Source organism: Microcebus murinus, chromosome 5 (genome assembly GCF_040939455.1).
Source record: "Microcebus murinus isolate Inina chromosome 5, M.murinus_Inina_mat1.0, whole genome shotgun sequence".
Lineage (NCBI taxonomy): Eukaryota > Metazoa > Chordata > Mammalia > Primates > Cheirogaleidae > Microcebus > Microcebus murinus.
The window spans coordinates 37,092,960-37,117,607 of record NC_134108.1 but is presented as its reverse complement, the minus strand read 5'-3'; the positions used below and the strand labels follow the sequence as shown (position 1 = coordinate 37,117,607).

Genomic DNA, 24,648 nt, shown 5'->3' with positions numbered 1-24,648 from the left:
TTATTTCCCTAATAGCTATTATTATCAAAATAAGAAAAAAAATCCAGGTTTGTATAAAATATTCAATGAACTAAACCTGTTGGTCTTGTGATTATAAAGATAATTGTTGCCATTATGTTTTTAAATTATAACAAATGGGGACTGAGTAAAACTCAGTGAAATTGTTCAGTGGTGTTGCAAAGCCAGGCTTGAGCTTTTGTTGTAGCTGAAGTGAATGAGTGTTAGCAGTCTAAGACTGGCTTACTGTACCTACTGCATTCCATGAGTTGTTCTGAGAGATAAATGAGATAATAGGTGTGAAACAACCTTGAAAACTACTTTAAAGCAGCATGCCAAGGTGAGCCAGATGGAGGTGTGGAATATGTAGCACATTTTCCCCACAGAAACAAGGTAATTCACAATAGTTATGTCATCAGACTAGTCAACAAAAGCCCTTAGCTCTGCTAAATGGTTTATGACCTTACTTCTAAATGAGAATGCAATCAACTTTCCAATTGGACAAATATTTCTCCTTAATGTACTTCTATGGAACAGTTGGGATTTTCTCTTCAGTTTCTTCCAGTAAGGCAGTCAGTTCCAAGAATAACAGAAAATGGAACAGGAAGTATACAGCCACCTTAAGGAATGGAATTGCATCCCTAACTAGGGTACCTTTTCACAAGCCAGGCATTGCCTATATTGTATCAAAAGGATGTGATGTGAATTTACTTTAGAAATAACAAAAATGTGTGATCATTCTTCTAAATATTTTGGTCATCACTTTTGTATAGAATTTCAAGAGTGATCAAGAAGTATAGTAAAATATCAATAAGGGAGTATAACACAGTGATTTGGAAAAGTGAATTTTCGTGTCCCACAAATATGCCTTCAAACTCTAATTCTGCCACCAAGAACATGTGTGCCTGTGAATCAAAATACTTGATTTCTCTAACTCTGTTTCTATTATACGTCTTTAAAATGAGCATTGTACTAACTCACAGGTTTCCTGTAAAGAATGAGGTGATGTGGGTTTAGCACAGAAGGCACACAGTAAATGCTCAACATTAAAAGTTTGTGGTTCACTCTTCTGCGAAAACTGTGTCAATGATGTCAGATCAGGAATAAAAGCCTTTGAAGATTGTCTTAGATTGGGTTTCTTAAGAGGCAGGGCCTGACATAGTATCTGAGTAAAGTGGTTTATTTCAAAGGCGATCCCAAGAAACACTGGTAAAGGAGTAGGAAAACGAGGCACAGAAGGGAAGGAAGACAATTCAGAGTGCATGAATGAGTGAGTGGTTTAACCACCATGAGCAACTAGGGTTCAGTCCTGGTGGGGACATTATTGGCGTAGATTAGAGCATGTCTTAGGGTTTTCCATTTGTGGGTTGAAGAAGCTTAGGTGTTTATCCACCAACACTCATGGGGTGAGGATATCGATGTCCAGCCTAGCACCTCCTGTGGCTAGGAAACAATCCCACTGCTTACAAAAGAAGGTGGATATCAGTCCAAGGACTGTGGGAGGGACACTGCTAGAGTCAGCTACAGATAGCACTATGCTTTCCTTATAGCTATCCAGCCTAAAGACTACTCAGGCTGTTGCTGGTTGCAGGGAACCACTGCAGGATTATGCATGGATCCACATAAATGTGCTGTTGCTATGATAAATTTAAAGAGGTAATAGATACAATGCTTTTGACGATATGGCAGTAGCCTCTTCAATATTTAGCATTAACTTACAACTTTGCTTGGCAATGCAATAACAACTGAAAGAAACATTGACCACTATATACCTCTGGCTTCAGTTTCACCAGAGGTTGTGGAGCAGCTAATACCTGGCAGCCCCTGCAGTGGGTAAAACAACATATCCCACTTTGGGAATTTCATTAAATATTGAAAAACACTTTTCAGAAGAAAAGTCCCTTTACAAATGGTGCGATTAAAGCAGACATTCTCATTACAGTAATAAAATATCTGTCTTCCATAAATTTAACAAATCAAATCCCTTTCGGCTCTCTAGGATTGACAAATCATTTCTAAAAATTCAGTTCCAGGCTTCTAGAGAAGAGTCCCTATGCATTATTCAATTTCCTTCTATTTAGTCATTCTGATACTTCATAATATTTATTCAAAGAAAGAAATCATTTAGGATCCTTATTTGTGGTTCCCAGCATAACTTTATCCTACACAAATGCCATTTTTCTCAGTGGGGCCAAATTCTCTTTGTTACAGAAAGCTCTTTGCTTGATGTGGTTTCATCAGTCTCAATCTTTTAAGAGGGGTGCTGGGGAGATGCTTGGCTATTTGCCTCCCTAAACTGTTCTCTTATCAATCACGGCACTTCATCCCAATGACTCAGTTTCCCAGTGGATCTTGACACAACGTCCCTTCTTGGCAAAGTTAGGCATGCTTTCACTAGCTGCCCAGGGCTATGGAAGAAACCTGGGCCTTGGATCCCAAATACCCACGCCCCAGGGGCGGCCACCGGGGCCAGCGTGTCTCGCCCTTCAGCTTTCCGCCCGCAGGTGGCAGCAGCGGGCTCCGAAGCAGGTCTCTGTGCAGGTAGCGGCCGCTCCACAGCTTCAGGCCGGCGCTCCGGAGTGAGGGCTGGAACAGCACCACCAAGAATCCACACCAAGCGGGAAGGTACGTGAGGCTGAAGTAATTGAGTGTTAAAATAGTCTCTCATCCTTTCATATTTTGAGTGAAAACAAACAACATTTTGAAGCAGCAACAGCAACTCATTGCATCCCTATTCCCTCCGGTTCCCCAATTTCCCAACTCCAGCAGCACGTCGGTCCCTTCCCCCAGGCGGGGTCTGCTCCGTAGCTCCCCGTGTCCGGCCCTTCAGACTCCCCGGAGCCGGGTGCCGGGCGGCGGGCAGTGCGTCGGAGGCCGCTGGCACCCGCTCTCCTCACTCCCTCCGGCCTCTCCGCCACTCGAGCTTTCCGGACAGTCGGGATGCCTCGGCTGCACCCCTATTTTATCACCCCCCTTCCCGAACCCTCCTCTCGTCCCTTCTCCCCCAAGCGCGCGCGCACACGCACTCTCACACACGCGGTTCGCTCCCGCATGGTGCTCCGGGCTCGGCTGCGGGGGCAGGACCGACGCCAGCCCAGCCAGCCACGGACATGCCGCCCGGACTCCTAGCCCCGAGGCCCCGTGGTCCCCACAGCCACCGCCGCCGCTCTCGCGCCGCTCCTTCCCGCCTAGACACTGCCGCCAGCCGCCAGGGCAGCGGCCCCCGCCGACCGCGGAGAAGTTGGCCCCGCGGGAGGGGCGGCGGGAGCGGGTCGAAGGATTTGTAGTAGGAGGAGGGTTAGCACATCTGGGCGAGGGGAGGGGCCGCGCCGCTGCCGGGACGCGGCACGGACCCCGCATCACCGCGCGCAGCAGCGGCCGCCGCCGCCGCCGGGGACCGCGGAGCCCGGACGCCCCCGCCCGGCCCGCGCCCCGCTCCCCGCCCCCGCCCGCCCGCCGGGCCCCGCAACGCAGGGCGCAGAGCGGCCGCGGGCTGCGCAGGGAGGCGGGCAGCGGCCCGCGCGCTTCCACCGCCCCCGGAGCCGGCGCGCGGAGAGCGCGGGGCGAGCGCGCGTCGGGCGGCGGCCGCGCTGGGGGGCGTGAGGCGGGCCGGCGCGGGGAGCGGCGGGGGCGAAACTTCGGGGGCCAGATGCCCGAGGGCGCGGCGGCGCTGCCAGGCTGCCGCTGCTGCCCCTGCGGGCCCTGGGCGCGTCTCCGCAGGCGGCGCTGCTCGCGGCGCGGCGTGTGCACCGAGCGAGTGAAGGTATGTGTGGCGGGCGCGGCTGGAGCTGCCGCCGCCGCCGCCGCGCCAGCAGGTCCTAATGCCTGTCACTTCCCAGGACGCTGGCAGCGGCAGCCCGGAGCCCCCGAGCCCTCGGCAGGTCTGCCTGTCCTTCCCCGCGATCTGATTGGATAAAGTGGGGGCTCGACGGTGGCCGACGTGGGACAGTCTGGCTGTGGCAGGGGTCTCGGAAACCATGGGTTATTGCAGTGGCAGGTGCACGCTTATCTTTATCTGTGGCATGCAACTGGTAAGTGACACTTGGGTCCTTTTATTCTGTAACGTGTCTTTGAGATAGTGGGCAGGGGAGTACAGTAAAGGGTCTGCCATTGACTAGAATGGATGAAAAAAATAAAAGAGAAGGTGACAGATATATTGCCTATATTTAAAATGATTTCAGGGAAACGCACTCTAGGGTACAGGAGAGGTGAGCCTTTCCACCCCCACCTATTTGTATCCCTCTGAGGACAGTTTGTCAGGTGCGGGTTAAACTTGTTGTCTTTAATTTCTTTAAGCAAAGCAAGATGTAGTCCTTGTTCCTTTATGCTTTGCATTCCTATTAGTGTAACAACGTGATTATCACATACAATTTACTACACAGGTGTTAAACAGAGAAATGTGGAATTTTGGACTTTTCTTCTATATACTAATTTTGCAGTATCTTTGTTTCCTTATTGACATGTGCTATTTTTCTAGGAATATGTTGTCTAATAAGTATAGTGCTCTAAAAACCACTGTATAGGGCAAATGATATACTTACGGCAGTCAGATCTAGAAGCCACATTGAGTTTTAAAAGTATGTAGATTGAAGAGAAATACTTAGATGAACTCAGCAACAACCATTGCCATGGACTGAACCAGTAACCTTTAAATCACTATTATTACAGACAATTCCAAGGAAAAAATGTTCTGTTTTACATTATGTGTGTTATTGTTCCTGAAATAGATTCTGTTGTCTGATTCCATAGGATGGAGAATTATATGTACTTTTTGAGAAATGCTGTACAGTTGCAAAGAGGCAAGGAACAAATAATGGAAAATGTCATGTTTCTGAATTTCAATTCTCTAAGGGCAATGGGAGGAGAGGCTGAGGAGAGAGTTTAGAGGTGAAAAATATACCATTGTAAGTGGCTAATTTGAGGTAGGAGGTACTTGCTCACTCTTGTCACCAAATAGCTTTCCTTAGAAAGTGTAATCTTACTAGTCACCTATATTTCCAACAATTGTTCATAAAGGCTGACGGGACTATAAGACTGAAGGAGATTTTTTTGAGAGTTCAATCAGTAAAGTGTTGAAAAGAGCAAGGACTGCTATTGAAACTGTTAGAAGAATTCCTTAAGTGTTCTTCATTGTTTATCAGTTGTCGTGAAGCCCACGAGTGTTTGTTGTATTTCTTTCTTTAATATTTAGCTGAAGCAGTGCATTTTGTTGTATATTGTCTCAGGATGTCTTTCTTTTCCAAGAAAGTTATCTAATGATGTCTATTTTGATCTCTGGATTATGCACTCATGTACTTGGTTGTAATAAAAAGAAGATGGAACTATAAATATAATTTTAAGAATGTAACATTTTCTCAATGATGTGTAAACCAGTTTATTTTCTGTACCACAGATTCTTATAAGTTTTGCAATAAAGGATTTTTACTCTTAATGATAAAACTAACTATAACAATGACGGAGTTTACTTCGTTAAACCACTCATTAGGCCAACTGTGTGAAACTGTATACATGTTATCAAAACATTCTTATTTTCATATGATTCAAAAATGAATACATTTGCTGATTCACTATGTGAAAGCATAAAACTGTAAGAATGAGTGGGTGGGTAGAGCATTCTTATGCTTTTTCCAAAAATTTTTAAATCTTAAAAATGTGATTTAACTTTTAATCATTTAATATAGTAGGGCTCTGTTATGGCAAATGTATGTATTAGATCTATATAACATTTTGCGTGATGAATATAAACTCCTCAAGAACCTAATTTTAGAAAAACATAAATATACCAATGGGGAAGCTAAATATACAAAGTAGCATGATAAAGCCAAAGGTTTCTTTGTGTTTGTGTATGTTCATGTGTGTGTGTACAGGCACACATGCTTGAGCACATTCATGCATACATGCAGTGGTGTATTGGAGAGGTGCTACTTCACTTATGAAACAGAAATTCTGACTCATAGCTGAGTTCTCTAACAAGATCAAGGTAGCAGTAAAACAGGAGTGTTCAATCTAAGCAAGTATACATTTGAATCCTGGGGAGTATTTTATGTTCTATAAGAATCATGTGATTTTTTCCATTCAGACTTTATGTGCCACCAAGCTAATATAATTAGCAGCCATGTTAATGCAGATGCAGAGCAAAAAACAAAGGACGAAGAAAATCCAATTGGTTTGATAGGGTGAAATCATCACAACTTAAAGGACTTCAGAGATTCTTGGTAATTGTTGCTGCTTAGAAATATAGTATTTCGTTTTAAATAAAATAATTATTTTGCAAGTTAATGTTTGCAAAGCACTGTACTAAAATATAGGTGGGTATGTATGTTTTTCTTTTGCTCTTTATAGATTTTTAAAAACTTTTTGTGCCTTTGAGCTATTATGAGTAAAGATTGTTTTACAAATAAATCAATGTTCCAGACTACGTTATGACTCTTGTACTGTTGAGTAACACAAAAGTTCATCCAGTTTTGTTTACTTCTGAAGTGGTTAGTGTGTGCTCTTGTAATATTTTGGAGTCTTTGTTTTTTGTAGCTGTATAGAAAAATCTTAGATTTATTAAAATTAATTGAAGCCAAAGATAGTCTAAGATAGAAACTTTATTAAGTTTCTTTAAGTAGCTTTATTACGATTCCGAAAACATTAACTCCAATCCTGAAAGCAGAGAATTTGTATTTTAATTAAACTTAGAGGAATATTTACATCTGTATCAATTTGCAACTGAAGTTAGGAGAGGATGAAGTAGCTTTTGGTATTGAGGAGATGGAGACCTTACTCATAAGGTTATTATCAGAGCAGACACAGTATTTTGACCATTTAACAAGCAATGGACAGAGACAAATGCTCCAGAGAAATTTATCTGTCAGGATTCTATATCTTTGCTTTTAATTATATTAAATGTGCATTTAATGTAATGTTTGGCAGACTACAAGTGTTGATAAACATATTCTTTAAGAAAATCAGGGAGTCCGTTTATAAGTCAAGAAATTAGAATTCCATACCATAGAGATTTATTACAATCTTACATTTTTATGAAAAAGTGTCTATACCTCTATATAATAAATTAAAACCTTTGAGCTGTATGGTTATGCCAACTTCAGATTTTAGGGTGTTTCCTACAAAAAAGGATGTGATCTCTGGCAACAGGTTTACTCCATGTGCAGAATCCAGAGTTCAAGCTCATAATCTGGAGAAGGTAATTTTCTTTTTATCATTGCTGTCCTTAATGCTCAGAAAGTGAAGATTTCAGATAGAAAAAAAAATCATCACTGCATTTCCAGTGGTAGATGTTGTATAGGACAAGAACCATTTGACTTTTTATTTACTATTTGCAACTTTCAGTAGCTTATGAACATTTGGCTTTTTTTATTGGTTTGAAAAAATTACTCTGATATTTCTCAGTGAAAAATCACTCACTTATAATATAAAAGAGCATAGCTAATTTTAGATTGAAAAGACAGCTTTGTTTTCAAGTAAGGAAACTCAAAATCGCCTACATTTTTGTACATTAGACTTCTATGTGGCACAAAGTGTGTATCATAAACTATTGAAAGAAAGTCTAGATTTACATTCAACAGTTTAACACTTGAAAATGCTATTCTTGCTATGAGCTCTTTAAAATATTTCTAACTTTGAACAGGTGCAACTAACAATTAGGTTAGTACACATGCATGTGCAGCTGTGTGAAGCAATGTATTTGAAACTTAATTAAGAATGATCAGTTGCTTTCCACTGCACAATTACTAAGCATTGTCAGGGGTACACATTTATTTTTAAAAAAGGTCATGAGAACAGATATACACTAAATAAAAACAATTTATTATAATTATGGAGTACTTCAGTGATAGTTATTATATGCAATGTTCATAATTACATGCTATTTGATTACCTTTTAGAAAATGAAGCATTGACACAAAGTAGCTGGAAAAGTGCAGGTAGAATCTTATAATTTTCCTAGGATACCCTTGACAAATTTGACAGTTCTTCAAAAGTTTAGAACTTTATCTGCCACAAATCCTGCATCTAAAATTTAATCTAAACTTAAATTAAATTAAATCTAAATTAGGTTTTAGATTCAGATGCCATTGATGATAAAATCTTGAGGTTGTTAACCAATCTAATTCATGGAGAAGACTGAAAATCTCCATATAATACTTTAGAAACTTATGATGTAGAAGTTTGCTAAGTTGTAAAATAATAGTTTTCTTCTTTTTCAATGTTTTCTACTTTTGTATCCTGAACATTGTCAGACATGTCTTTGTTTTTCATTTACTCTTTCATTGTAATTCAGAACCACTCTGCTCTATCTGATGTTTACCAAGAAAGATATAGAAACTTCTTCTGGTGTCAATGTCCATCTCTATTTCTTGGTTCACAAACCAACTAGCAACATCTTTTCTTACATACATCTCAAGTTTCAAAAAGTCAACCTCTGTAGAGCTGTTCCCTGCTTCCTCAAATGAATGCTTGGATGGGTAGCATTTTTCATGCAGAATGTGGAGTCATCTCTGGCATGGGGCATGGAGCCCATATATGGGCAATGACCCAGAAATGCAGATGGACTTTGCCACCCCTCTTTTCTTCTGATGCTGCTTTACTTTGGGGTCAAATCCTCTACTTGTCCAGTTAAAAAATTTAGAATGGAAGTCGGGAATGTCTTAAAATGGGAAATTTTTATTTTTTTTGGTAGATTTTTTTTTTTTTTTGTATGTGTGTGCTTGAGAAAAAGAAAATCTGAGGGACAGAAACACATTTAGCACTTTTATGGTATACTGGAAATAAGAATGTTAAAATTATAGCATTAATTGCATTAAATATTTGTGTATACTATATTAATGCCTAAAATTTCAAAGGTTGTATTTCAGTTATGGTATTTGGCAGACTTTCAAGCGGCTCTGTAATTTTTCCATAAGCAGTTTTGAGGCTAATATTGCTATTAATGGAAATAAACCTATTTCCAATAATGTGCAGATGTCAGAAATCAAACACACACATAGGAAAAATATTTCTTTTCTATTTTGATGAACTTTTCCCCCTTATTGATACTTGATTGCTGTTTATTTTCAAAATAGTACAATACATAGGCCATCAAGATACAATGTATGTAGGGCTTCTTTTCTTCATCACAATGATAATGACTATATTTATACCCAATTTATATAGGGAGGAAATAAAATTATGGGAAGCATTTGTTCATTACCATCCCCAAGAAATTAACGGACATTTAAAAATTATGAAGGAACAAGATAAAATTATATAATTTTATTTCTCTAGATTAAGGTGGAAAATGCAATTTATAAACTAGTTTTCTCTTCTTTTAGTATTTCAGGAGTTTGTATTTTGTATGATTCCTATGCACATGTGTGCATGTAAAACATTTATTATGCTTTTTTCTCTTGCTAAAAAATAGTTCAGGTATGTTTAGATATGAAAGCTCTTAATATTCAAAGGAATTACTTGCTTCCTCTTCTTGAAAGCAGTGTTTTCTGCTTTATTCTTTGCTTAAACTAAAACAGGCATTCTGTCTAACTTATAGCAGCATTCTAACACATATAATATTATGCAAGCCGTAGACTTGTGTTTTTCCAATCTGGAATAGGAATAGAATGAGTTCAAAAGCTTTTAATTTATACTGAACTACTTATGGATCACATGCTACCTTTGATCCCTATAAAAACTCTTTGAAATATTACAAATGAAATGATTTTCATCTTTATTTTGAAATAAATTAGTTTTTTATTTTGTGTTTTTTAATTTGTTATGCTTTTCAAACCTAGCTTTGTAAATGCTTAAACAATAATGAAAACTGTTATTATTCATTGGAAACTTGTTCTATGCTACATATGTTGTTCTTGCTTTTTTTTCCCCCCACAGAATCGTCTTTAGTAATCCTGTGAGATAGGTAATAGATATTAAGATTCCCATTTTACAGAGGAGAAAATAGAGGCCCTGAAAAGTTGAGCAACTTTCTTCAGTCACCCCTTTAGTAAGGGGTAGAGCTTGGATTCAAACTCAGGTTTGTCTGACTGTGAGCCAGTACCACTATGCTACATGCCACACTGTATCCCTTTGTGTAACATAAAACCATATCAGTCTCTCATGATTTCTTTTTTTTTTTTTTTTACTAATAAAAGAAGTATCTATCTACCAATTCCTTGGTGACACACTATTCAGCACAAGACTACTGAGGTTTAGAGAGGTGGCGTTGGTTGATATCGGGCCACTGTCCCTGACTGGCTCAGGTAATCTTAGGTTTTCACAATGATGAGCTGTTGGTGTGTGCACTAGAGTACAGTAAGTGTCCATTGAAGTTTCCACTAGATTGCAGGTGTGCCCAGGCACTGTGAAACATGCTTGGAGTTCTGTCTTAGAGAAATGATACATGTCCGTGTTTCTATCATTGTTTAAGGGTGGGAGGAAAAAAGTTACAGCTGATATGGATTGCTGGCCAACTTTTAACGGATAACCACTCAACAGGGGCTTAGAACATTGGCATGTATACTGACAGTAGATAATATGGGAAAAATAAATATATTCATTTTTCTTAAGTTTGAGCTTTTTTGAAACTGCAATGATAAATGACTAATACAGAGTAATGATATTTGCCTGTTTACTTTTGATTTGTTTGGTTTTGTTTGTATATTTCCCAAATCCTAAATCTATCCAGACCAACACTGACCAAGAATATTTGGCAAAATTATTGTTGTTGAGAAGGAATAAATAGGTTATTTAAAATATGTATTATCTTAGAACTCTTTTTGAACTTGAGTGTGCATAAGAATCACCTACAGAGCTTTTTTTAAATTATTATTATTTTTATTTTTTCATATTATGGGGATACAAATATTGTTAGGGTTACATATATTGCCCCTGCCATTCCCACCCACCCCCTCCCCGCCTTACCAAAACATCAAGTGTGTCCTACCCTCAGGTGGTGCACATTGCACCTATTTTGTAAGTGTAAATTTTTCCCCTCCTCCCTTCTCCCATTTGCCCCACCACCCGATAAAAGTTTGTTTGTTTGTTTGTTTGTTTCCCATTTTTTTGACCTTTGGGTTACATTGTATATCTTAGCCTTTCCCTTGGAAGGGTTAGATGTATCCCCACCCCCCATGCTTACCACAACCCTAAGATGTATATCTCCCCCTCCCCCAATCCCTAGTGGGCACTATCCCCATTTGAGCATCATAGTTTTAATCAGTCAGTACCAATTTGATGGCAAGTAGACAGGGAGCTCGTTTTCTTGATCTTGTGTCACCTCACTTTGGATATGGGTTTAAGCTTAATGCAGGATAGCATAAATGGTGCTAGCTCACTGTCATTTCTTAGAATTGAATAGTATTCCATTGTGAGCATATACCACATATATACCACATATATCCACTTGTGAATTGACGTACAGTTGGGTTGTTTCCATGATCTTGCAATAGTAAAACAATGATCCCTGGGCCCTGCTCCAGTGTTTCTGACTCCCTAAGTCTAAGGTAGGGCCAGAGAATTTGCATTTCTAAGGAATTCCCGGATGATGCTGGTGTTGCTGGTAGGGAACTGAGCTTTGAGAAGTATTGGCCTAGAATATAGGTCTTCACTTGATGGTGTTGCATGAAAACATGTACCTGTTTTTTCAGTTCCTCAAACCAACTAGATAATTAACTCATTTCTTCTTTTGGCCTGTTAATGATGTGAAAGAAAACTTTTCTTCAGGACCAAGTATGCCTATTTCTGATTTCTAGCTTAGTCCTATTCAGAAGTTTAAATAAAAGAAATGCAATGTCCCTTCAGAGCATTTGTCTTTGCAATGAATAGAGATATAGAAGAATCTGAGAGCAAGCACCCTTATGCCTGATAATGCTGGAATAGAATTGGATTCTTCAACAGCCTCTCTTTACCAGCTGAGCCCCTCAGTGTGCTGAGCACAGCACTGGGAGAGAGGCAGGAATATGCTATAAAAGCACTGGACTCAGTTAGAAGCCCAATTTTTTTCTATACCTCTTCTAGTGGTTCTGTATCGGGCAACTAAATACTGTGACTTACCCAAGCCATTTATATTCCTGGGTGCTGCTTCCTCATTTGAAAAGTAGGACATATAATTCTTCACCCGTTTACCCTACAGGATGTTTAGGAGCATCGATGGGAGGAAATATGCTTAAAGTTAATATATTTGGAATTATTAATGATTTAATCTTTCAGAATGGTTTATCTAGTGAGCTTAGGAGTAGTTATAGGAGTGATTATGACCAGTGGCTCTAGTTGCAACAACTAATTTTTTGTAGAAACATTTTGTTCTTTACTCAGAATTTTTGGAGGCTATATAAATTAGGATAATAATACTAGGTGTGAATTATTTGAAATAGATAAAATGATATGCTTATGTGTCAGATATACCTACTGTAACTATTCATTAAGAATTAAACTTGGTTTTCAAAAGCCAGTATGTCCCTTCAGGCCAGCATTTCTAAATGTGTCCTGCATACTAGTCCTACAAATTGTTCTGCTAACCAGGAACTCTTATCCCCTTTTCCTCAATGTCACAATACGTATTAGCATATTAGCAGCTCCAAGAAGTCTGGCACTACAGAAACCTTTACTTAATTCCATTAACTCGGCAAATGTTTACAGAGTGCTTGCAGTGAACCAAGAAAACTCTTTTTCTGATATCCCTTATTAATCTTCCATGGAGCTAGTATTTTCAGGAATGCATTTCAGTGAAATATTACTCTAGGCTAATGATACAGTCTAAAAGTCTAAAATATTAAATGATTGAACAATATTTAATGGTTAAAAGTTTAGTACGGAAACTCAACTGATTAAACATATCTAACAAATTGTAATACATAAAGATGTTTAGGAATATCAAATCTTATCACATTAGTAAAATAAATGAATGGAAACTTGTTTTCAGATGCTTGGTTAATTTTAAAAAAATATGTTTACTTGAGTTTTTTGAAATTATGTTTCAACCACTAAAATCAAAACCCTTAGGAAGTCAAGTCCAGTTGCTGATGTTGCAAAGAGGGTGCTGAAATGCTGCCATAGTAGTAGAAGGATATTTGGAACTCCAGAACACTTTGGAGGACATTTGCAGAAGCACTTTCTTTTAAAAGCTGCAGATGAGGAGCAACGTCTGTCTCCTACATCTAAAACCAGGCTAGCTCTTCTAGTGTCACAGCCTACATGTTTGCCTTTGCAGGGCGGCTGGTGAAGTGTCCTCATACTGACTTTTGTTTTCTAATCAATGCATACACTCTAAAACAGTAACACATTTAAAACCCTCAACAATGTTGCATTCTTTGAAAACAAATGAGTCTTAGATTAGAATGGAAGAATCAAATTGGTACACCCTATTCCTCTTAACAGAAGTCTTTGTGTACATCTGTATTATGCTAATTACATAGCAGAATAAGGAGATATTTCAAATCCTTTAACTGACAGCTGTGTGTCAAATGATGGAAGGATCTGTGTTGTGTACAAACTGCTCAATAGGAGGAAATTCATATGATCCTAATCTATATGGGCTCCTTGCCATAGGAGATATAAAAGGTGCATCTCCCAGAGTATTATTTTTAGAAAGAATAATCTCTCATTCCTCTTGGAAAGGAAAATGATAGGAACTGAAGGCCCCAGTGAAAAGAGAAAATTATATCTTGGTGGTGTGCTGCCCTTTGTGGACTTGGACCTTGGAGAAGGGCTGTGCTGACTGCCTTGGGGTTGAGAACCTCTTTTGTTATCGCACCTGCAGTGGTGGGACACAGCTTTCTCCTGTGGACACAGTGATTCTGACCTTACTTTCTTATTAGTCTATAAGATGGAGATATTGTACTCTACACAAGGTGGTGTATCCAGGTATTCAGATACTACCTGTTTGATTCACTTGATTGCTCTGAAGTGCAGAGATGAGATTAGGGTCTGCGGATGTGTTTAACTCTGGTTATTGGCAACAGTGAGAGAGTTACATGTTTGAAGGCTTTAGAAGCTCTTATGCTTTTATTAATAATAGTACACAAGTGGTATATGAAGAGCTCTGGGTTTTTCTTTTTACCCTTTTCCTTTATAAATGAAACTTGTTCACAAATTTGATGATAGTGAACCTACAACTTGAGATTTTTGTCAAGCATCAGAGCTATGTATAGGATTATGTATTTCTTACTCTTTTCAATAGGAATTAATGGAGTTTCATTTTTGTCCATCTTTCATAAAATATAATTCCATTTTATTAAATCAAAATATGATAGTTAAATTATAGATGTTTAGAATTTATGAATTTTGCCTTTCTATTGGCCTATTGTTAAAGGCTTCCTTCTTTTACAAGATGGAAGGTGGGGTGGGTGGGTTGAACTCCTGTATGTCTACCAGTTCAAAACAATTAAGCACTACTCTACTTAAAACAGTAAGTTTAAAGTTTTATTGTGAAGTTGAATTCACAGTAAATTGAAATCATTAATGAATTCATTAAAAAATTTTATCAAGAACATGTTTCTAGTTTTATAAAAAAAAATTCCCTGGGAAGTTTTACAGGATCTTAGAGGTTTGGGACAATGTATTCCCAGTTTACCATTCTATAGATGATCCTGGCATAGACTTATTTTTATTTAGAAAAGCTGCCTTTAAAAAAATCAGCTTAAGTTCAGTTTACATTTAGTAAGTATAAATCTTATAACAACAGTATTTGATGGTATTTAATTATATGCCTCTTTTATTTTAATCCTTATGGGATGCCTGTTGGTTTTCATTTTCTTTTCATAAGAAAGAGATGGTTATGATCACTCTGTTACTGCACCTACTTTGACTCAGGTTCTAAGTACCATAAACTAAAGTCTTATGTTTTTTTCCTCTTAAAATGAGAGAAATAAACCCCAATGAATTTTTTTTTTTTTAGATTTATTCAATAATTTGATGCAGACTTTACAAACAAACTAGTTTTGTTGTATATTCACTGTTGGAAGGCCCATCTCTTAGGTTAATTCTTTCATAATGTGAATAAAAATGTTACATATAATAGACTGAGACCCATAGGGCCCTGCCCTGGGACTTGGGAAATAGAGAAGGTAAAATATTCATTCACCTGGAGTTGGTTCCTAACCTGCGGTGCTGTGTTACGGTTACAATCAGTTTAAAGTGAATGAATAGTGGGGGGAAATTAAGTAATTACTATATCAGCTTCATCAAGTAGGATTCATGAAATGTCCACATATGAATAGCATAATGAAATTGTCAGAATACATTAAGTGTATGTTTCTACCCTTTCAGCAATTAAGATATGATCTAACTGAATGTCAAGCCATGTTTCCATCGTAAATCTAATATCTAGTGGTTTTAATAATTCAAGATTAGTTTAAATTGCAACCTGAGTCATATTTATTTATTTACTAACCATACTACTTACTTAATATGATGGTAGTTAAGAATGTTTTACTGTCCTTCTTTCATTGTGTGCTATAAAATCACATTTAAACTTACTGTAAATAAGATTAGTTTTGGTGAAACATAAATATTGATATAAACTGAGCTATCCTGCTCCACGTTTTAAAAATACTAATTCATATAAGTTCAATTTCATATTATCTAGTGTTAATACAATTGATACATTATTTAGATATTTCAAAGGCTGTTTTAGGTCAGAATATAAATAATGAAGTGAATTATGTTTTTATTTTTAACATCTCTAGTGCAGTAGTTTTTTAACTTTTTTGTTTGTTATGGGTTCATTTGAGAATCTGTTAAAAGCTACTAACTCTCTCACCAGAAAGATACTCATACAACACGAGGGGCTTCAAAATCTTTTGAACCCAAACCATGAAACTTACTTAAGTGAAAACCCCTGATATGAACTTTTTTTTTGTTTATTTACCATTTTATAAAGAGCTGCTTCTTATCAACAATTTTAATTCAATTACCTAGAATTAAGGAAACATTTAAGAGATTATATACATATTTGATATATGCTATTATATATTATCAAGTTATGGATATATACATACACGTGTGTGTGCACACATATGTGTATGTATAATGCATGATATGAGAAGCTGGGAGTAGAGTTATAAAGTGAAAACAAGCTAGAGCTCTCTTAAGGAGATTAAATGATACATATAGAGTACCTTCAATATAATACGGAATGATAAGGAGTATATAAGAAGTAATAATAAAGTATTAAGGGAATTTATGGGGAGGATTAGTTATCTCCTCATGGGTTGATCACACAATATATGAAGACCTAGTATATGATAGGATTTATATAGCTAAAAATCGGAGAAAAGAGCATCCCAGGTGAAAAAATAATAGTAGTATAATGGTGAAAATTAAAGAGCCTGTGCATTGGACAATGAAGAGTCTGATTAACAGGCAAGTAGGGAAGACTTGGGAGGTGACACAGGGAGTGGAAGGAGTAGAAGTCTGGTTCATGGATGGACTTGAGCCCATTAGAAGGAGTTTGGACCTTACAGGATAGGATATGCATCTCTATAAATGTTAATTAGCAAGGTGCATGACCCAGTGCACCACAGTAGAATAAGAAACAACATCATGTGAGAATGAGGGCCTAAGGTTTGGAGCAGCCATGTGGGAAATGTGAGGGCAAAGCAACAATAAATTAAAGGATTGCTCAGTTTCTTCAAAGGGTTTGGTGAAATTAGGTGGCATGCATTTATAGGAGAACCAATTACTTCTCTATCACTACCCAACTTTCTAAGAATTGAAATAAAAAGTCAGAAAATGAGAGTTTCTTTGTTCATAAATTGAATGAAACTAAGGGTTTGTGAGAGAGCTGTTAGATAACTGGGAGAATAAAATGTCTGAACACAGGTAGGTGTGGGTGGAAAGAGTGATGTCAGAATAGGAAGGGGTAGTTAGAGGATGGAAATGCTGGTGCAGACATTTGAGAATAAGGAGGTGGGTACAGCATATGTGAGACAATGAAAGAGGCAGGAGGTGAAGTGGTTGTAGGGGGAGACAAATAAGAAGTCTGAATCTTGGGGAGGAACATTTCCTGGATGACTCAAAAGTCCTTGATTCGCCACCAGATTGGGTAGAGTGTTCAGTTGTCGATAAGGATAGGAATCAGTAGAACTCAGCTGTTAGAAGAAGCATCATTGTGTATTTTGGCTTTATTAAAGATGCTTAGAAATAAAGGAAATAACAAAAACAAGAGGAACACAGTGAGGAGAGAGCAAGATTGTCCTGGTGATTGTACATGATAATGAGAATTTGGGAAGAGTTTAGTTTAAACAGATGAGTGGCACTGGAAAGGAAGGATGGTTAAGGAAAGTCTAGAGTCAGTTGGGTGGTAGAGGGATGATTTGAGAGAAATAGAAATGTTTGTTAAATGAATATGTGGATTTAACGATTCTGAACAGAGAGAGGTAGGCTTCAGGTAAAGCACTTTTCTTAATTTTGGTGACATTGCCATTTTGGAATGGAAAATTCTTTGTTGTGAGGGGCCATTCTGTGCATTGTGGGATGGTTAGTAACATCACTGGCCTCTACACAATAGATGCCGGTAGCATACCCATACTTGTGACAATGAAAACTATCTCTAGATTTTGCCATATTGTAAAAGAGACCTCTTGTTGAGATCCACTGAGCTAAAGCAAGGAACTGGAAGGAGCTCTTAGAAATAACAGGTGTTTTCTTCATTAAAGAGTTTGAGCCATCCAGAGGACAGCGGAAAAGATCATGAAGGGAAAGATTAGTCTTGAGCCTGGCTGCTGCAGACCTGTGAGAGTCGAGCACTGTATATGGTGGCCCTGCGCCAAATCATCTGGAGATTTCTAAAAGGCCAACACCAGCACCCTTCCCCCATCCCCTTGAACTATGGAAATAGAATCTTCAGGGAGACAGCCTAGCTTTCTAGACATTTTGGAAACTCTCTAGATGATTTCGGTGTGTTTTCAAGCCAGTAGTAAATGAGAATGGGTGGTGGATTAGTGGCTGTGAACTCGTGGGGAAAAAGACAAGATGAAAAAACAAGAAGTTTGGGAGGCAGGCTGAGACATACATTAGAAGAGAGGGGTGCTGAGTGAGCATTTGAGGGAATATCGACTGGAGAGGCGATGTTGAATCTAGACTTATTTGAAAGCTACTTTTCGTGGCCAATTACGTGTTCAACCAAGCCTTTAGCATTCTTGGCTGTTTTGCTCAGTTTAGTTTGAGCCAGGTGGCATTCATTGTTCATCTAAGACTCAGTGAATGTCTCCTTTCCTTTAATGCCAGTAACGACTGCTGATGAATATTTGACACTTTTAATTTGTTTTCTCCCAAATGTGTGTGTGCTAAAATGTGCATTTAGTGTATGTTTCTTCTTGAAATGTCTTAATTAAGAAAGATTTAGAAAATGAATGCATATTAATTATGGCATAGACATAAAGTTGTTGACATGAAGGGCAAACACTTTTTCCTGAATGTAGAAGTCTTAGGTCAAATTATGAGTTTTTCATTCAGTAAAATATTGAATGAGAGTTAAGAATAATATTGTAAATTTAAAAAATCATTTTCTTAAGAGTTTAGAAACTTTTTCTTGTTTCTAAGAACACACACACAAATACACCCCTCATAATCACTGTCTTTCAGGAACTTCTAATTAAGAAATTCTTAAAATCTAGCACTCTGGGAGGCTGAGGCAGGGGAATCATATGAGGTCAGAAGTTCGAGACCAGCTTGAGGAAAAGTGATACCCTTGTCTCTACTAAAAATAGAAAAAATTATCTGGATGTTGTGGCATACCCCTCTAGTCTCAGCTACTTGGGAGGCTGAGGCAGGAGGATTGTCTGAACCTAGGAGTTTGAGGTTGCTGTGAGCTAGGCTGACACCATGGCACTCTAACCCCAGGGTGACAGAGTGAGACTCTGTCTCAAAAGAAAAAAAGAAAAGAAAGAAAGAAATTCTTAAGCTATTAATATTCTTTATATGCTCCCCCAAATCCAAGGATGTATAACAAACATTTTAATATTTGATATCCTGATTCACCAGAAGGCCTAGATATTGCCAAGGAAGTATAGTAAAATAACAAAGATTTATCTTTTAAGTTATCCTATCTGCTGTATAATTTCTCTTGATCCAACTTGATTTCTTTGGGTGACAGTCTTTTGGTGAACTCTAATTTGCATACCTGGAGAAAGGGGATTAAATTACATGACTTTTTGAAGGTGCTTTTAGCTTGGTGGTTTTATGATTAAATCTTGCATTTTAAAATTGCCTTTCTCTGGAAGAATCAGGCTAGAAGGTGCTTTTCCAGCTTCGTATTTGTATAGAGAGCAATGCAATGATCACCTTTTGCATTTTTTTTTCTCTAAGACAGGGCAATACAGACAATATAGGCAAGACAAACAGACAAACAAAAATGCTTAATAAACTTGGAACTAAATGCGGATGAAGCTTTTCCTATTTACAGTTATGTGCAATCCTCCAAAGATGTACTTGGGTCCTCTGGAAGTCAAAGAGGGTTGAAAGGTGTGTGTATGTGTATGTGTGTGTGGAGTGGATGTAGGATGGGGGCAAGAGGGAGAATAAAAATGATACTCTTCATAGTAGTTAACTTAGATGTTCTGGATATATGTGAGAAGAGGGAACAGGTTTACTTAGAATACACTCTTCATTTCTCAGTACTTTGTTCTTCTGGATGTGGTAGATTTTCAGGAAGTTAATGGGTAATCTGTAGTGCTCAGGGTGAAAAGCAGGGATCTTCCCTCTGTATGCCTCTCATACAGCATCAGTGCAGAGTAAAATAGAGACAGGGAACAGAGAAGACTACTGTATTCGGCTGAAACCAGTGAAAGTTTAGGTAGGCCAGATTGCAATTATCCCCCACTGGAATTTAGCCAGGACACACATTAGTGTATACTACTTTCTGTCTAGCCTAATTAAAGGATTGTTGAGAACTAACAAAGTTGGCTGACTTGCAAAAGTCGGTGCTTGCTAAAATTTGTAAGTTATAAGTGCTTAACAATATGACCTGATTTTTATGTGGGGGTCATCTTATTAATTAAATTTTTCCAATTATCTAATTATAAAATGCAGTCTGAACTGAGTCTGGAGGATTCTCAGTGCTACTTGCTAATTTAAAGAAAAGTGGAAGGAAGAAGAATAGTACCCAATCAAAGCAACTTAATGGAGAGCTGGGTTCTGGACATGCCTTCAGAGATGCCCATACCAGCGGGGTAATTGTTTAGGATGTGTTTCCAGTAAAGAGACATTAAAGGGACATCAGTGAGTTAGCTTTTAAAAGTAGAAATCTGTGCTAATCCTCGAATTAACTCTAGGATTAGAATGGAAAGCTGGAAAATATAACCAACATTACCGATTTATGGTAAAGTTTGCTCATTGCTTCGGAAGATATGCCTTATTTTTTCAAGGAGTATTTTCTGAAATACTCCTTCTTCAAAATACCAGAAAGAGAAAGAACAGCCTGATAATATTTCAGATGATTACCTGACACTTTTTAAAAAGCATATAACATACTCTGTGTATTTTCTAAAAGTAAAGTCCTGGAACTAAGATGTCACGATTAAGTCCCTAATGGCCTGAGGTTTAATTGTCATTAGCATCTATATAATCACACCATGCCAGAACAGTGCTGTATTCAAAATAAAATATATTTCAAAACATCCTACTAAGCATCTACTATGTGCCACTCGCTAGACTAAGCAGAAAATAATAAAAGGAGAAACAGGGTGTGGCCAGTGCAAAGGATACATTGGTCAGTGACTATCTGGTAGTTCAGCGATTAATCATAGTTTCTCATTCTCCTGCTTGAGTAGCTAAATGGACTCTTAGTGTTTATATATAGGCATGAGAAAATGCAATATTTATATAAAGAAGGAAAAAAGAAGAAATTATCTCTTCACAATGGAACAAAGAGGATAGAAGGGAACTTTCAATTTGTGTTGGAAATTTTAAAATAAGATGCCTGTAGTACAAGTGGTCTTGATCAGTTCATGTGTGTAGATGCATTTGCCATTTATGAGGCAGCATCAGAACATGGCTTGGTGGAACCAGTATGCTTCCTCTGTCTTTCCATGCTGACCAGATGTATCACAGATGAATAAATCACTCCAGGATCTGGGTGACTGTGCCAGACCAGAATCTCTTCATGTTGGCCACTCTGTAGATCATGAGTGTAGCTCATAGGTTGTCCAGAGTTATATTTATTTGTTTTGTAACTGAATTGAAATTTCTTAAAAGTTGATACTTGCTTTGAAATTACATGGGATATTGTTGCCAACCTTTTTCTACTTAGCAGTACCCCTCAATAATTTTTATTTTGTTTAAAGCCTATAGGAAAATGCTACCTAACTTAGCATTTGAAAGTTAAAATAATACTTATGTTCATTCTTCTATAAGAGACTTAAAAGTAATACATATAAAGTTAAAATTACAGTTTTAGGTCTAACTCAAGAAGCAATTAGAATGAATATATCACAAACCATAGGGGGGAAACATTCTAGCTGTTTCACAATGATTTGGCCTCAAAAACAAAGCAGCTGATGGTGTACACCAAGAATATCGATCAGGATTCAGCTGGGCTTTTGCTACTGTGCTTTAATGAGCAATATTATATGCCAGCCAATCACATGTCACTAGATCATTACAGACATCAACAGTTTGGAAGAGTATAAGGAACACTGACCTGAAAGAGGTACTCAGTAGAAGTGAGGCATTTACGTAGCCAATGGATATTTACATATATTATCATCGTTTTTCTTGTCATTGAGAAATTGAAATAACCCTTTAATGGAAAATGGCTCATTCATATTGTCCCTCACTATTTTAGATCAGGCATCTTATTTTTAGTTTGGAGGATGAGAGCAGCTGGTGTCAGGCCAGGTGCTGATAGTACTAATGTTGATGTAAGATGCTGCTCAGATGGATGGTGCAAAGGGAATCATTGTCCCTTGATTTGATCATGCTGGCTCTAAAATTTATTTTTTGATCTGGCATTTGACTTTGCATTATACTCAGAGAGTTGGAAATCACAAAGCTGTGCAGCTGCAGAGTATATCTAGATATAGACCCTGTAACATTACCTCACAAACCCAGCATCCAGTATTAGCAGTCTTTGTACATGGAAGGATTCTGTTGTGTAACAAAAGGTAGTTATTTTTCTTTATTCTGTAAGGGAGGACTATGGTTTGAACCCACTATGGATGTGTGGAAGGGGGTTGGGAATCTGATGGCTAAGGCAAGGGGTAGGGATGTGAAAGAATGAAGGAACTCTCAAATTCAAAAATACTACTTGCTTTTAAGGTCTCCTAGGCCATTGAGTGTGTATATGAATAAAGTAATTTTAGAATCTGATAAGATTTTAAGTATTTTATCTTAAAGCTGGTGAGAGTAAAATGGGATGGACTATCTGAAAATCAGGCAAAACAGAAGTCAGTTATTATACATAGAGTTAATTGAATTTGAATTTTTTCTTTTCAGCTATCCTTTTTTATACTGATGATTTTTCTTTTTAGAATGAGAATGTATGATTGAAGTTAAATAAACACTCAAGATATATTAACTCTTTCAAAACTTTATGTGGAATTAAGAATTATTGCTTGGAAAGCATTAATTTGTACACTGTTACCATATTTAATGAGATAATTTACCATATCCAGGAAGTGATTTGCACAAATACCAAAATTCTTTACAATTGGATGACTGTGAAAAAAATTACTCCTAGGCTTCAGGTGACTCATTTCTATTCCTCTTTTGTGTCCTTTTCTCTTCTTGCTTTCTAACTTTGGGCATTTCTGAAGGCCTAATTCTCTCTTTGCTATTCTTTAAATTTTGCCATTGGAGTTATGCATTCTGGAGTTGATAAGCCAGTTGGTTAGTAAATATTTATGGAATACATACCACGGGGCATGTACAGAGCAAAGTGTGGTGGACTATAAGGAAAGAAGATACAATATGGAGTTTTCCATTTGGTCAGCGATATTAGACTGATGTAACTATCTTAGGGAAGCTTCATTGATGTGGAAGGTCTAGTTGAGTGTTGAAGAATGTATAACATTCACATGATTTAGCACGAGAATAAAAAGGAAGACAGGTGACTGGGTTTATCTTTCCATTTAGATTGAAATATGGGTGGAGGTATAGTGGGGGATTATGAATGAATAGTTAAGAGTTGGGTATGGTTATGAATTTGAGAGTACAATATTTTTAAGAGCTTAGCCACTGGAATCCAGTTCTCAAGGCCTGACTCCACAGTTTATGTCACCTTGCACAAATTACTTATCTATGCCCCAATTTTCTTTATCTATAAAATGAAGATAGTAATAGTATTTACCTCATAGAGCTGTTGGAAGATTTAGAATAGTTAATGCATGTAAATTGCTTAGAGTGGTCACTTATAATTTCGTATTCAATAAATGTTACCTTTGTTATTTTGAAGAGTTTTGAAATATGGCAAAGGAGTTTAAATTTTATGTGATAAGTAACATACAGACAGGATAATTTATTATATATTGACATTCATAGTGATGTTTAAGGAAAAGTAGGTAGAGAATAGAGGACCAATTCCAATAGAAGAGGGCTGGAGTCAGGGCGACCACCTACTAAGCGGTAGTAGGAAACAATTGTGTTTTAAGATAATGAGAACCTAGGATAATAGCCACAACAAAATGATGATTAATAAAAACTAAAACCTGTATTTTCTTTTCAAAGCACTTTTTCCATAACAGCACCTACATGAATATAACACTAACTCCAATTCAGGAGTGAAGAAATGAAAACCTAGTGCCAGCTTCTATCATGTGTTAAGAGTGAAAACAGAAAGTACAAATTTGATATCAGAGGATCTTTAGAGGCATAATTGTTGAGATTCAAGGACAGGTGGGATAGTTTGATAGAGTGGTTGGAAAAGTCAAAGTTTTCACAGAGATAGGGGAAGAGAAGTAACATTTCTATTGGGAGGTAATCAAGTTGGGAGAGGGAAAACAGTTAAGTGAAAATGGCTAGGAAGCTTGTTTCCAATACTTTTGCACTTGTAGTGAAGGTAGTAAAGGGGATGAAAATGTCCCCAGGCAGTTGCAGAGTTTGTTTAGAGGCCAAGCTTAGCAACTCAGACTTGGGTCTTATCAACTAGTGGGAAGCAAACAGAGGGCTGGGACTGAATTTTTAGAAATGCCACTCAGAGGATTTGAAAATAAGAAGAATTATTGATTGGAGAGAAAAGAAAATAAGCACTTGGAGTAGCTGGAGAATGACGAGGTAGTGTATCATCATGAGATTAAACAAGAATGTGCAGAAGGAATGAAGAGAAGGGTAAACCACTGAAGGGCAAGTTGAGGAAGAGAAGTGATGGAAAAGTGTTTGGATTCAAAACACTCGGCAGTTTTTGATAAAGCAGTTTCATTAGAATGCGAGAGATCAATGCGAGAGCCTTAGGAAGAAATAAGTTATTAGGAAAAGGGGCAAAATACATAGAACATTCTTTAGGAATTTTAAAAACACTGAACTGGAATGTAGGATCCTTGCAGTTTAGCTTTAGATTTGCCATTAACTGCATGACCTTTGATGATCTGTAACTAATAGAATTTATCTGCACATAACATAACTGAAAATATTTTTGATTAAGGAAGCATTTTTGACCTTTTTGACAATCTTTATTATGTATAGAAATACAACACGTAGTCAGGATCCTGAAAAGAAGTGGCAGAGGCCCCTGGGCATCCAGAC

The 24,648-nt window shown here is 37.7% G+C and overlaps 1 protein-coding gene across 2 annotated transcripts in view; it reads left to right on the top strand.

Annotated features, from left to right (window-relative positions):
- Positions 1-3,631: 3,631 nt before the first annotated feature.
- NKAIN2 (sodium/potassium transporting ATPase interacting 2) overlaps positions 3,632-24,648 on the top strand; it is a 967,023-nt gene continuing 946,006 nt past the window's right edge. For both annotated transcript variants that reach the window (XR_001157261.2, XM_012777552.2), the window contains exon 1: positions 3,632-4,028. Coding sequence is in view for 1 of the 2 variants with exons in the window: in XM_012777552.2 (XP_012633006.1) it covers positions 3,975-4,028 (54 nt within the window). In the remaining variant the exon portion in view is untranslated. The remainder of the gene's footprint in view (positions 4,029-24,648) is intronic.